This window comes from Dunckerocampus dactyliophorus, chromosome 19 (genome assembly GCF_027744805.1).
Source record: "Dunckerocampus dactyliophorus isolate RoL2022-P2 chromosome 19, RoL_Ddac_1.1, whole genome shotgun sequence".
In the NCBI taxonomy this organism is placed as follows: domain Eukaryota; kingdom Metazoa; phylum Chordata; class Actinopteri; order Syngnathiformes; family Syngnathidae; genus Dunckerocampus; species Dunckerocampus dactyliophorus.
The window spans coordinates 19,951,060-19,964,525 of record NC_072837.1 but is presented as its reverse complement, the minus strand read 5'-3'; the positions used below and the strand labels follow the sequence as shown (position 1 = coordinate 19,964,525).

Genomic DNA, 13,466 nt, shown 5'->3' with positions numbered 1-13,466 from the left:
TCTCTCCTTGGTTGTTTTCTCTTACCCCCCTGAACCCCCCACGCCCCCTCACACCTCCTCTCATGATCTGATCTGCCATTGTAGCCCCGCTCGTGGTTGAAGAAATGACAGTGCCTCCATCATAAAAACATTGCAAGCGGGACGATATTGACACAGGTGTTCCTGCAACATATGATATGTTTGCTTTCTGCCAGCCAGCCCATTCCCAGTGTCTTAGCCAATAAGCTGCTTTCACTGCTTCACCTCCACCGCATGCTTTTGTTTGCGCGCAGCCCTTTAGTGACACATTCCTAATTTTTGGGATTGTTGGTTTGGATTTTTTTCCTTCTAGTGTTGAGACACATCAACGACTCGGAGTAATCTGCCTGAGCACGAGCTGCACGTGGACAGGTGTAGGTGTGTTTGTCCTCCAATTCATTTTTGTTGGGGTGGTGTCTGTCTTCAGTCTGAAAGCTTCTCATGAATCAACGGCGGGCTTCCGTGCTTTAATTATGACCGTGTTCACACTTGCAATTTGGTTCAAAGGCCCAACATGACACATGGTCGCATGGTCACGGTTAACTCAGCGCTCGCTCTGACATGGGACGTTATTGGCGATGTACGGCCTCTGCTGACTTACTGAATTTGTTTGCTTACTAGCTGTCATCTTTGGATCCAGTAGGAAAAATATTGTAGAGAAATGGATGAGATTTTAGGTTCAAATGATACACAAACATATCAAGCTGCGAAAAAACAAAGGGATAAAGATCTAAAGGTAGAGATAGCAGAGGATCTTTGGCTGGAGGGATGGAAATCTCGAAATTGCACTACTAACTCGGATACCAGGAGAGATTTTTGTTGGAAAAGTCTGCTCAGTTTCTTTATTAAACCTGCGTGGAAATCAAAAGTCTTTGCTACTTCCTGCTTCTGCCCGTGCGGACCATGTCCATATATTTAGGTGAAGCCCGGGTGTTGTTGGCTTTTGGAAGAAGTTGATGAAATGAATATGTTCAGTGTTAGGTTTTCCATTAGAAATACTGTATACACCTCCAGAGGGAATATGTCAAAGGGATATATATGCTGCTCAAAAAAATTAAAAGAACACTTGGAAAACACATCAGATCTAAACTGGGGGAAAAATGATGTTGAATATGTTTCCTGATAATAAGTGGGTGATGTATTAGTAACAAAATGATGCCACATCATTTGATAGAAATGAAAATGATCACCCTATAGAGGGGGGAAATCAAAGACACCCCAAAAATGAAAGTGAAAAAATGATGCAGCACACTGGTCCATTTGGCTAAAATGTCATTGTAGCAACTCAAAATGATTGTCAGTAGTTTGTGTGGCCCCCACGTGCTTGTACGCATGCCTGACAACGTGGGGGCATGCTCCTAATGAGACTACGGATGATGTCCTGGGGGATCAATGAGCTCCTGGACAGTCTGAGGAGCAACCTGGCGGTGCCGGATGGACCTAAACATAATGTCCCAGAGGTGTTCTATTGGGTTTAGGTCAGGTGAACGTGGGGGCCAGTCAATGGTATCAATTCCTTCATCCTCCAGGAACTACCTGCATACACTAGCCACATGAGGTCGGGCATTGTCGTGGACCAGGAGGAACCCAGGTCCCACTGCACCAGCGTAGGTTCTGACAATGGGTCCAAGGATTTCATCCCGATACCTAATAGCAGTCAGGGTGCCGTTATCTGACCTGTAGAGGTCTGTGCGTCCTTCCAGGGATATGCCTCCCCAGACCATCACTGACCCACCACCAAAGCGGTCATGCTGAATGATGTTGCAGGCAGCATAACGTTCTCCACGGCATCTCCAGACCCTTTCACGTCTGTCGCATGTGCTCAGGTTGAACTTGCTCTCATCAGGGAAGAGCACAGGGCACCAGTGGTGTAGTTGCCAATTCTGGTGGTCTATGGCAAATACCAATCGAGCTCTACGGTGCTGGGCGGTGAGCACAGGGCCCACTACAGGACGTCGGGCCCTCAGGCCACCCTCATGGAGCCTGTTTCTGATTGTTTGGTCAGAAACATTCACACCAGTGGCCTGCTGGAGGTCATTTTGTAGGGCTCTGGCAGTGCTCATCCTGTTCCTCCTTGCACAAAGGAGCAGATACCGATCCTGCTGAAGGTTGAAGGACCTTCTACGGCCCTGTCCAGCTTTCCTGGAGTAACTACCTGTCTCCTGGAATCTCCTCCATGCGTCCAGGTACCGTAGTGATGCCCTGGTCCAGATCTGGGAGGAGATCCCCCAGGACACCATCCGTAGTCTCATTAGGAGCATGCCCCCATGTTGTCAGGCATGCGTACAAGCACGTGGGGGCCACACAAACTACTGAGAATCATTTTGAGTTGCTACAATGACATTTTAGCAAAATGGACCAGTGTGCTGCATCATTTTTTCACTTTCATTTTTGGGGTGTCTTTGATTTCCCCCCTCTATAGGGTGATCATTTTCATTTCTATCAAATGATGTGGCATCATTTTGTTACTAATACATCACCCACTTATTATCAGGAAACATATTCAACATCATTTTCCCCCCAGTTTAGATCTGATGTGTTTTCCAAGTGTTCCTTTAATTTTTTGGAGCAGTGTATTTGAGGTCATCCTTCTTGCTGCAAAAAAACCCTATCACTAAATGTTGGCTCAAAATAGACTCTTTACCTCTTTTGCTACAAGTTGTTAAACACAACATTGAAACTTATGACTTTTATCCTTTGCATACAACAATACAAGGGGGAAACATCCTGGAAAAGATGGGACATTTCCATACGATGCCAGATAACACGTGACATGTACCTGTGACTCTTTGCATAGCCATTTTAATTTCTTTCTTGTTTTCTTTTTCCTGTGTTTTTTCTTTTCTCGTTTCCCTTAATAAACAGTAAAAAAAAAAAAGAAGAGCTTCTCCATGAGACAACACCTCCAGCACCTCAAACACCTGTACTCGGATGAACTGCTATTAATTTCCCGATGCTTTTTACCAGTTTCGTTTGCAAGCAAACTAAGACTGATTAGAGATTGATTGATTGATTGAGTGTGCACTAGAACTCAGATCGTAGAGTTTCCAATTGATCAAACGCATGGAGAGATGGCAGCTAGGTTTGTTTGAACTAGGGGGACGTAATGAGGGAATTATCACGACAAACAGATAACATTAAAAATAGCTCAGATAACCGATCATTTAAAAAAAAACGCTCCAATGAGGCGAGATTACCCATACTGTGCAGGGTTGAGCAAATCGAGCGCTCCTTTTTCCTCCTGCCTGTGTTAACGGCCTGAGCTCACTTGTAAACAAACATTCACTTTCCCAGGAAGACACACAAAAAACCTTATCAGCCCCCTGAAACGCCAGCACCGCTGAGTTTGAAAAATGCAAAAATGTTTGCCAGAGACCTCCGTGACGTCACACCGGCTGCTCGGAGGGTGTCCCCCAATACAGCGCACCTTGCTGGGCCACAGCAGGTAGAGTCCCTTCATATAGAGAGTTACGACAACTGAGATTACGCCGCCATGTTGGGGCCAATTCAAGCGCGTGGCTTGCGTGCACAGTACGACAATGCATGTAAATTGCAATGTCTCTGCACAAAGGGACGCATGCAAATATAACTATTTATAGATCTATATTTTCCAATGTGTAATATGGTATCATTTAACTGACTTGACTGCATGAATGAAAACATTGTTGAACTGTTATAGATAACATCCTGTATGAATGCTTTTCCAACTGCTTATTAAATTAGCAAATTCAGTCTACATTAAAACAATATGAATTCTGTTGAATATGGAACAGTTGCATTAACTTCAACATTTGGTTTCAACTGTAAATGGAATAAAAAGCAGAATTTCACGATAAATTCAAAATGAATGCAGTTTTATAAGTTTGCTGGAGATCATGGATGACTTTATTTGCAACCAGAGGTGGTTTACACAAGGATCATTCTTAACTCTAAGCATCCATGACTGCCTTATTGTTTCCTTTTTTTATAGTATATTTTACGTTTAGGCTACTTTCTTATATCAAAACAATGAAGTAGAACACAATATTTAGGTAAACACTCTCTCCAAAACGTGCCAAGCTCATGACGAGATGCCTTAAACTTAGTAACATCGCCCCAGGTGGCTCTGGCAAGTTGTCGAAACATTGTGACATTAAACATGTTAACATATACAGAGCCTACCTCGCACAGCTTGGAAGACGAGTTCGGCTTCCAGCCCAAACGGTTGATTTTATTTTCCCAAATTGTCCGTCTGTTGACATCTGAAGGGAATCTGTACAGCTTGAAACCCTTGTCATGTCTATTTGTGCATCCAAATGCACAACAACCTGGCATTTTTGGGGAATAAACAAGAATACGGCCAAGAATACTGTAAAGAAAAGGCGAACGCAAACGCAAATTTGGCCCCAAGATGGCTCCACGAGTCACGTGACCATATTTTTTCGACTGGTCATATTGCAACTCTCTATATGGAGGGACTCTAACAGCAGGTGTCCCCCCCACTCTGGCTCTCCTGATAGTAGTGATGTCATAATATTTCATTAGGACAAATCAACAAATCCCAATTTGTTCCAGTCTTTCTTACCTCCAGATGTGCACAAACTACACTTAAATAAAAAACATAGACCATATCAGTCTTGAGAAGCAGAAAGTTATCCGTATAGATATGAAAAAAAAGACATCATGCATCTGTAGTTTAAGCCAAAGTGCTGAGCGCTGATTCCATTTCCAACAGAGGAAAGAAACCAAAAAGTCAATCCTAATCATCGCAATTGATAAACTGTAGCGGATTCGCCTTCAACAGTAGTGTTCATACATGATGAAACGCATGGAGAAACGGCAACAGACTTGGTTTTAACCAACGTGCTGAGCGTTGAGTCCATGAACGGAGAAATCAAACCAACGATCGTTGGAACCAAGAAGTCCACCCTAGTCAGAGCAAGTGATCAATGGTAGCGGATTTGCCTTTAACAGAAGCGTTCATATTTGAGCAAAGAAATCTCGCAAGGGTTCACACGCAGGAAGCGAAGCAAAGCTGTCAAGCGTGAACAAACCATAACAGGCTTTTCACCTGCTAATTTGACAAGGGAAAACACTGGAACTAGTTTGCACAAGAGTCTTGGGGGTCTCGGGCCGTCATTCCTGAAAACAAGCTCTGGTGTTGTTGTAATCCTCCCGTGGGAGTCTATCACACTCGTGTAACTTGTCTCCGCCATCGCTACGACTGCGCCTCACTGCAGCAGTGGCACTCTGACCTCAGCTGACTACACTATTGTTGTTGCGCTCCAGTTACACTTACCATAAAGAGCTCACTGCTTGCTTTGCAATCTTTGTAAGAAAACACGCTTCTGGTGGTGTGCTGTGTACATTGCTGTGGCACGGTTCCCATTGTGTGGCACGCACTCAACGGGGTGGGTGGGGGTGGAAGTGTAGGACTACAACTAGAGCCGCCACTTTTTCTCATGATAAATACACATTATTTATTTACACATAAAGTGGTTATGATAGAAATAAATACAAAATAAAAATCTGAGCATTATACTTCATGTGGTATTGCACCCATTTGGAAATGTACATCACAAATACATTTTCAAAACCAGTAAAAAGGAATATATTCCTCTGATTAAAATATCTATTTCCCAACTTTGCCTAGACATAAATATATTCATATAGTGTTTTTCTCTTAACTCTCTTTTCTATTTCTTTTCATATAAATAATGTCTTCATTGGGAAAGCGGGTGTCCATAATAACCTTTCATGTCTCTTTTAGTCCTTTTTGGGTGCCCCTCTCCTTCCGTAACGTGCCACCGTCCCGTTCTCACCGGCAGCCGCATCCCTCCACCACCATGTCCTGGTAGTTTTTAAGGATGACCTTCTCGTATTCGTCCAGGTAAAGCAGAGAGATGGGGCTGAGGTCAGTGGGCACGCAACAAGCTCTGGGAATGTTTGAGTTGACCGAGTTGACCAGTGTCTGCACGATGGCGTGATTGGTAGAGTTCAGGTGGTCTGCCAGAGGGAACGGACATTCCCCGTGACAGTAAAAGGCATGGTAGCCGGGGGGCGCCACTATCCACTCGTTCCAGCCCACATCACTGAAGTCCACGTAAAGGGCGTGCCTTTTGCAGCTGGCCTTGTGCTGGTGCTTCCTGCGCTGCTTGCGGAGCGCCGCCTGACGCTTCTCCCGCGTGTGCAGCACCGAGTCCCCGCGGCCGTCGTGGCCATACGTCACCAGCAGCGGCCTCGCTTGAGGCCACGAGTCCCGGTCCCGGTGCAGGGACCGGCTCACCCTGACGTGCCTACTGCGTCTCTGGGAAGGCTCGCCGTTCACCTCCCCATCCTGTGGGTGGTGCACCTCCACCATGAAGCCGTGGTTCCGGCCCTTCCCGGAGGTCCACTGAGATACAGCTGGGCTGACGTCAAAGCTCTCCCATCTGCTCAAAGAGTCCTGCACGAGCCGAGTGTCCAGCAAGCGGACCAGAGGCTCTGCACTGTTAGTTTTAGGGCCCCCGAAAATCTCATAAATGTTGATGCGATGGAAGCCGGCTGCAGAAGTGCCGTTGCTGCTGTTGCTGGGGGGAGGGACTCCCCTGACCTGATCCCTGTAGATGCGAAGCTCTGCGGAGGTGATGAGCTCCTCCTTGGGGACAGAAGTGAGGTTGAAGTAGAACTGCTGGGTGGTTTTGCCTTTCAGGCTGGCCAGGGCCTCCAAAGACTCTAGAGAAGACAGCAAAGGCAGAGTGAGATGTCACTTTCATGAATGAGCTCCCGCTGTAGGGATTAGACGCGACATGTGTCGTGTGATCTTTTTAGTGTTCACTTGAGCACATCTGCAACTTGGCACCCTTGTTTCTTTGCAGCCTGGGTGTCCTGCAGGAGTAACAACACTTGCATGCATAACTTGGTTCAATCCATGGCCAATTGCTAGCAGTGTCACCAGACCAGACGATACATGAGATTGGGTCTACGAGAACGAGGCGAGACGGGATTTTAGCATTACTTTCAAGAAAAGCACAACATCCATCCATCCATCCATCCATTTTGTATACCGCTTCTTCCTCATTAGGGTCGCGGGAAAAGCACAACAAAAAAATCGAAATATGTGACAATATTTTGTAACCTGCTCATTTAATTTCGACAATGTTACACGTTTCTGCACTCTGGAAAAACAAAGAGACACTCTGTTCATGCCGTTGTACTACGGAAGGTGCTGAAAGCAATGCACAGAGTGGACCCTCTTCCTGCCTGTTTGATGGCTAGAGATAAGGAAAACAGACACGCATGCACATGGAAATATATTAAGGCAGACAAAATGATCAAGTTCATTTTCATTTAGAGTGTGATGAATTAATTTATTATCGCTCCAGGCCTCGTGTCCACGAGACTTTTTATTTCTACAAGAAATGTTTTTGTCTCACGCCATCTTGTGACACAACCACAAATTACCGTGTCACGCCCATAAATTCACCTGTAGATGTTAGACGCCGGACAGGTTCTTATCTAAATGAGTCTTCAGACTACTTGCATCAGTTTGTTGCTTGAGAGTAGTGCTGGGCGAGTCATTGAAAAATAACCAAAACCGACTTTTAGAGCTTCTAATCAACATAAAACTGCCGTGTCGGTTATTTTACTCGCATAAGCAAACATCTGAGAAATAGTTGCGATTGGGCATGGCAAAGCGTGGCGGAGGAGTCTCGTACCACGTCTGCCTGCCGCTATTTCCGTGGTGGACACGCTCACCATTAGCGGTGTTTTGACGACCCATCACGCCCTGCCACCCCGAACGCGGTTAAGCGAAGCATCGGCTCCAGTATGTGTTGCGTGTGGTCTGTTCTGGCGAGATCGCTGCTTTACGCATGGGGCTCCAAAGTCTATAAATATGCATAGAAAGACGCCCACAATTGCTCAGATTGAAGTTACACGACCGCCATCTCCTGGTGTAAAGTATTAACTACATCAGGGTGCAAATTCACCAATGTTGCAGTTTTGCCACTTTGGCTCTTAAAGGGTTATATCGGCTTCCATTATAGGGAAAAAATGATACCGTCATTGCATTTTTATGCCAATATCGGGCCGATATTATCAGACATCGCCACTTATAACGTGTCCTCATTGGAAGAAAGGGTTTTCCTTTCCAGAATAAATAGTTGAGTGGGAAAATCGTACATTAACCCAAATGGAGGTTGGAGGTTCAATTCATTGTGATTTAGATTTTTGCCAAAATGGCCGAGCCCTGCTTGAGAGTTTGTAGATGTTCTGTGAAAGTGCCTTCAAGCGCCACATTATGACATTATGTCCCGAGGCGTTTTGAGGAAGACGCAGTTCAGACTCAGCGGTATTTCCCTCCTCTGTGTGTAACACAAATGATAGCTGAGCCAGATGCAAATTTCTGTGCTGCAGTCCCACTTTGAACTCTTACTCAGGAGGATGCTCACCCTCGCCCATCTGCTGCACAAACTTTCAATAGGAGCCATTTAGGAAATTCCACCATCTCATCCTAAAGCTCCCACCAGAGGCACAAAGACCTCAATTAGGCGGATCGCTCCTTATTTGATGTGGGAAAGCCCCCCTCCTTGTCTCTTCTTCTCCCCAATACCTCTCTTTCTTTTCTCCCCTCAACTCAAATCCTCATCCTCCTCTGTTCTCCACATCCCAAATCCTCTTTTCTCCGTCTCGCCTGCCGTCACGCCGTCTTTAGTTCTTCACTCGGCCGCCGGTGCTGCACTCGCACTCCCTCCCCATCTCCTCCTCCTCCTCAAAGTGAGCTAACAAGTCCGGGCTTGTTGAAAACGTGTGAACCATAGATTGAGTGTATCAACATTCCAATTTATTTTTGCGCTCCGTGCCAAAACAAAGCAAAAAAAAGACGAAGATCAAGCGACGTGTCTGTTCATTCGTCACGCCGCTGTCCGTCCGGGCCACTTCCTGTTTAGCGGCGTGCTTGTTTTTGACTCTTGATTACAGTGAAAGCGTGTATCCAAGCAGAAGTGATTATCGGAAGCAGATGTGCGGAGTGGTGGGTGCCAGTCTGTACAGACGACATTGCACAGGATCAAAATACAACACCGGTGGCTGACTTGCTCTTTCCGGTTTTGCAGTGTGTCACAGTCACCACCGGGTGTCATCGCTGTCGCCCAAACGCCCCCACTGACTCACCCCCGACTGAAACTGAAAAGCTCTGTAGAAGGTTTCCAACGTGACTTCGATGTCCTAACAACTCTACCTTTTGCCATTCATCGGTAGTCGCAGGGTTACTCGAAAAAGTACAAAGATTTCAACACATTGGCCAGGCAAAGAGAAAAAGAATAATCCAGTCTGGTGATTTATGGGACATTTCAAGGTGGCGCCAAAAGTTTTGCACATAATCCAAGCTTCAGTAAAATGGACCAAAGCACAGAATCAAAGAATCAGTCTACCAATTGTAGGGCCCTATCAAATCCCTTTGATTGTTTCTGTTTGAAGTTTGACATTTTCCACTTATTTGACAGCATAGAGTGTGCACTTTTTGGGTTAGTGATTAAAATGTCCAAAAATTAAATGCAACAATCCTTGCATTATTGATGCAGTACATCATTGGCCAACTTTGTCCAGTAATTGAGAAATGGACAGAGCTTGTTTACGAGACGTAAGGTGAGAGCTGCGACTTCACGTTTGTCACTTCCGTAAAACGCCCCTTTTCTGGGCAAAAAATTCAGAATGGCACCCGCCCGTTAATGTAATTTTAACTAATTTAACGTTCGCTTTCAAAAAACTAACAATGTAGAACATGATTACACACAATATAGAACATATTTAAGCAAAGTTGAACAATAAGAGCGTGATGTAACATCACGGTCATGACACCCTTATTCTGTTTACACAGTTACACGAGATGTGGCAAACAGCGCTCTTATTTTTCTTAAAGTTGACTAGAATTAAACAGTAGAAGCACTCTAGACGTAAACAATGGTTGCACTGTTACTTTGCTCAGACAGGTTGCCTGGCAACCACCCACACACTTGATTGACACAAGCTAGAGCCAGTTAAATGCAGACACATACTGTCTGCATAACACATACTGATCCACTCAGGACAGGGTAACGCCCCCGCGTGGGCGGGACTCAAGAATAGCATAAAAAGGTAGGCGCTTCCTAGTTGGAGACCTTATGGCGTCCTCCTTTTGAAGGGCAGAAGTCCAGCGCTGTACTTTGTGAAATTTTCCGGACAATTTCGTCACTAAAAAATTTGAAATACAGAAAAGTGTGTTCAAGTAATGTCTTCTCGGGAAAGACAAACTCGAATGTTTCATTTTGAAGGCCGGAAGTGTGTTGTGTGGGTTAAGAATGTGTGTTCACGGTAAGATGAGCTGGGTGCAAGAATAAACATGCCTCTTGTCTTTTTTGCGGTAAAACACTTCACAGAGAAAATAATCTCACCCGGCTGAGTCGCACACCCACAGCCACACCAGTATGCTCTGCTAAACCCGCTAGCTTGCATTCACGCTCCGGAAGAGGAGTTTTTGCCAACTTCGGCCAGTGTTTTAGGTCGCCATTTAGTTCAGGTGGGGGCGGTTTAGTGTTTGTCCACCTGGGAAATCCCTCCCCACACGAGTGATGCTTCTCCTCAAATGAAAGCATTCCATTCAGTAACAGTATGTCAATTTCCTCGAGATTCCCCGTTTAACAGTAAATTCCGTTTTTAATTGGCCAATGTCACGCTTCCGTTAACGTGGAAATCATATCAATGAAATGCACTGGAACCTGAGTGGCAGCCAATCAGGATTGGTGATTGACAACATGACTTCATTTCCCATGAATGCCGTGTTGTGTGTTGCTGAAGTAACAGAGGTCACCTGCACAAAGCCTCGCCGCCCTTTTATCCCACTCCTGTGATGCGTGTCTGGAAAAACTCTTTTCAGAGTCACCGCAAACACCATCAATTATTAAGTAACAAATTCACCCTGGGGATTCCACGGCCACTTGGATGTTTTTGAAGCCGTCCGGCGTGCCAGGCTCGTGTTTGCTTAAGGCTTGCATCACCCGCCTTTCTGAAGGGAGTGCACGGCCTCGTCGCCCAAAACGTACATTAACGTGGCAAATAAATTAAGGCGCGTGTCACCTGCGAATGACTAACGCGCCGTAAAACAGCCAAGGCTCTGAAGTTGAGCGCTGACACCCTGAGTCATGTTTAAATACACGTTTGGGGCTGTCTGAGGGAGCCCAGCAGCGGTGCGGCTGACAGGTAAAGGTATGCCACTAATACGTACCTTCGTGGTGAAAGCTTCTAATCGTGTTGGCCTTGCTGGCTGCCCTCTCGGCGTGTTTCCCCATGCTCCTGGGCCGCCTGGCACTGTGGTCGCCGTTGGCTGAGTGCATGCGGTAGAGGTCCACCATGTACTGCGGCACCATGGCATGCTTTCCCGGCGTGGGCCTGCGCTTGAGTCCGAACATGCTGAGGAGCCGCATCTCGAACTCGTTGAGGACGCTCTCGGACTGCTGCGGGCTCTGCCTGCTCAAGTCGCTGTACTTCCGCCGGCCCACCTCAGGGATGAGCCCCGTCGCACCTTCCATCAACACCTCGGCGAGCAGCAGTACCATGAGAGAGCCGACCACGGCGACCATGATCAGTCAGTCCCTGCGGAAGGAGAAAGTGGGTTCCTGTCAATGCCACCGCAATGACTGAGGAGGAAAGACACCTCTTTGCTTTGAAGGAACAAAGAAAGAGAGGGTGGGGGGTTAGGAATTAACCCCAGCAGAACATTGAACATCTAGGATGAAGATGGAGGAAGTCCATGAAAGAAAAGGGGAACAGGAAGAGACAAATCAAAGACGGTTGTGGGCGAACAAAGTCTCCAATTAGAAATAAGTGATACGGCGAAGGAATGCGGCGGCCCTTGAGATCACAAGAGGCATGAAAGACTGCTGTCAAGGAAAGAAGAAGAAGAAGAAGAAGAAGAAGAAGAAGAAGAAGCAAGGAGAGGCTGCCAGCCGGTGCTACAAGCGTCAATTTGTGGAGGCTTTGACGCTGTGTATAATCATAAGGGATAGGGTTACTTCAAGAGGCTTGCAGGTGTTAGATCTGACGTGAGCACCAGAGCCAGATGTAGCCTGCTTGGGACAACACATCCTCAACTTAAAACACACACACACACACACACACACACACACACACACACACACACACTGCCTCCACACAGCTTTTCCACGAAGTTGTACGAAAACTAGGATTAACAGTTTGTGGAATCTGATTAAAAAGCACAGCGAGCGTTCTTTAAAAGTGCTTCAAAAGTCACTCAGATGTGATTCCTTCACTTTACGAGCCGCTGAAAACCAAGAAAACAAACGTCTGGTGCTTACCTGACGAGGAAGCGCTGTGTCCGGTCGTCGTTCCACCTTTGGGCTCCGATAAAGTCCACATGAATTCGTGTTAAATCCACGCTGCTTCTCAGCCGAGGACCACAGACGGACAGCCCGCTCCCCTCGCCTGTCCAGCCAGGCTCATACTGTCAACAGCAGCCAGACCACCAGGCTGCACTTCGGGCTCGGTTCTCTTGGACAGCTTCTTACGCACCAAAAACAAAAAGTAACCGACGAGTTTTCTCTTCTTCTCTACGAGGAGGAAGCTTGTCTGCGCAGGAGGGAGCGATCGAAGTATAACGCGTCTCGGGGGAACATCCTCCCCAGCAAAAAACGTCAAGTAGAGAAGTGAAAATGAAAATGTAGCGCCGTGCGTCTCCGCCGTGCGCCACCGTCTGAGTGCTGCGATTGATTGGCGCCTTCCCCTCCGCCGGCGACTCTTTTTGTCGTCCCGTGATGTCACCGAGGGGCTGTCAATCACTCGGCCTCATATTAAAAGCGCCTCCCGCGGACTTCTCCCCCTCCTAGTCCTTCCTCATCTACCCCGACACAACTTTTTTTGGGGGGGGGGGGTCTTTTCTTTTTCTCGCGTAAAATAAGCACACATTATAGCCAACAACTTTTTCACAGATAAGATTTCTCTGCAGGAACCTAGAATAGCACCCGCCATACCTAGATAGATAGATAGATAGATAGACAGGTAGATAGATAGATAGATAGATAGATAGGTAGATAGATAGGTAGATCTATAGATAGATAGATAGATAGATAGATAGATTCCTTTTGCATTTCTATTCATTTTGTCCCTAGGATTCATGCATTATAAAAGTATACAAATATTAGTTTAAAAAGTGGCAAACCTTCCAGAATCCGCACCAAAGTTCATTGAGTTCTCCCTTGGCCCCGCCCCTCCACAAAATTATTATACCCAATACCACATTCTTAATGTGATTTTTTTAAACAGAAATTGTGAAATTTGAAATTGTGGATGCATGAAAAAGTGACGAATAATAATACTAATATTAACAATAATAGTAATAATAAGACCAGGGCTGCATGCGTACTGTAGTACACAAATAAAGTTATATAAATGCATGCATTTGTGACTGGAGGGCAAAAATCATATAAAACAGGTGA

At 46.0% G+C, this 13,466-nt stretch overlaps 1 protein-coding gene across 1 annotated transcript; it reads right to left on the bottom strand.

Moving 5' to 3' along the window:
- Window positions 1–4,166: 4,166 nt before the first annotated feature.
- On the bottom strand, window positions 4,167–12,791 carry bmp2b (bone morphogenetic protein 2b). Its single transcript, XM_054762185.1, has 3 exons — window positions 12,330–12,791; window positions 11,240–11,607; window positions 4,167–6,711 (listed from the first exon to the last, which is right to left on the bottom strand). Exons 2-3 carry the CDS (start codon window positions 11,592–11,594, stop codon window positions 5,816–5,818), a joined length of 1,251 nt encoding a protein of 416 aa, XP_054618160.1. The 5' UTR covers window positions 11,595–11,607; window positions 12,330–12,791; the 3' UTR covers window positions 4,167–5,815.
- Window positions 12,792–13,466: the final 675 nt, after the last annotated feature.

Excerpts from the sequence above, each read along its gene's own strand:
- bmp2b (XM_054762185.1), bottom strand. The coding sequence starts at position 11,594 with ATGGTCGCCGTGGTCGGCTCTCTCATGGTACTGCTGCTCGCCGAGGTG. Across the intron at positions 6,712-11,239 it reads TAGAAGCTTTCACCACGAAG|AGTCTTTGGAGGCCCTGGCC; the intron begins GTACGTATTAGT and ends TGTCTTCTCTAG.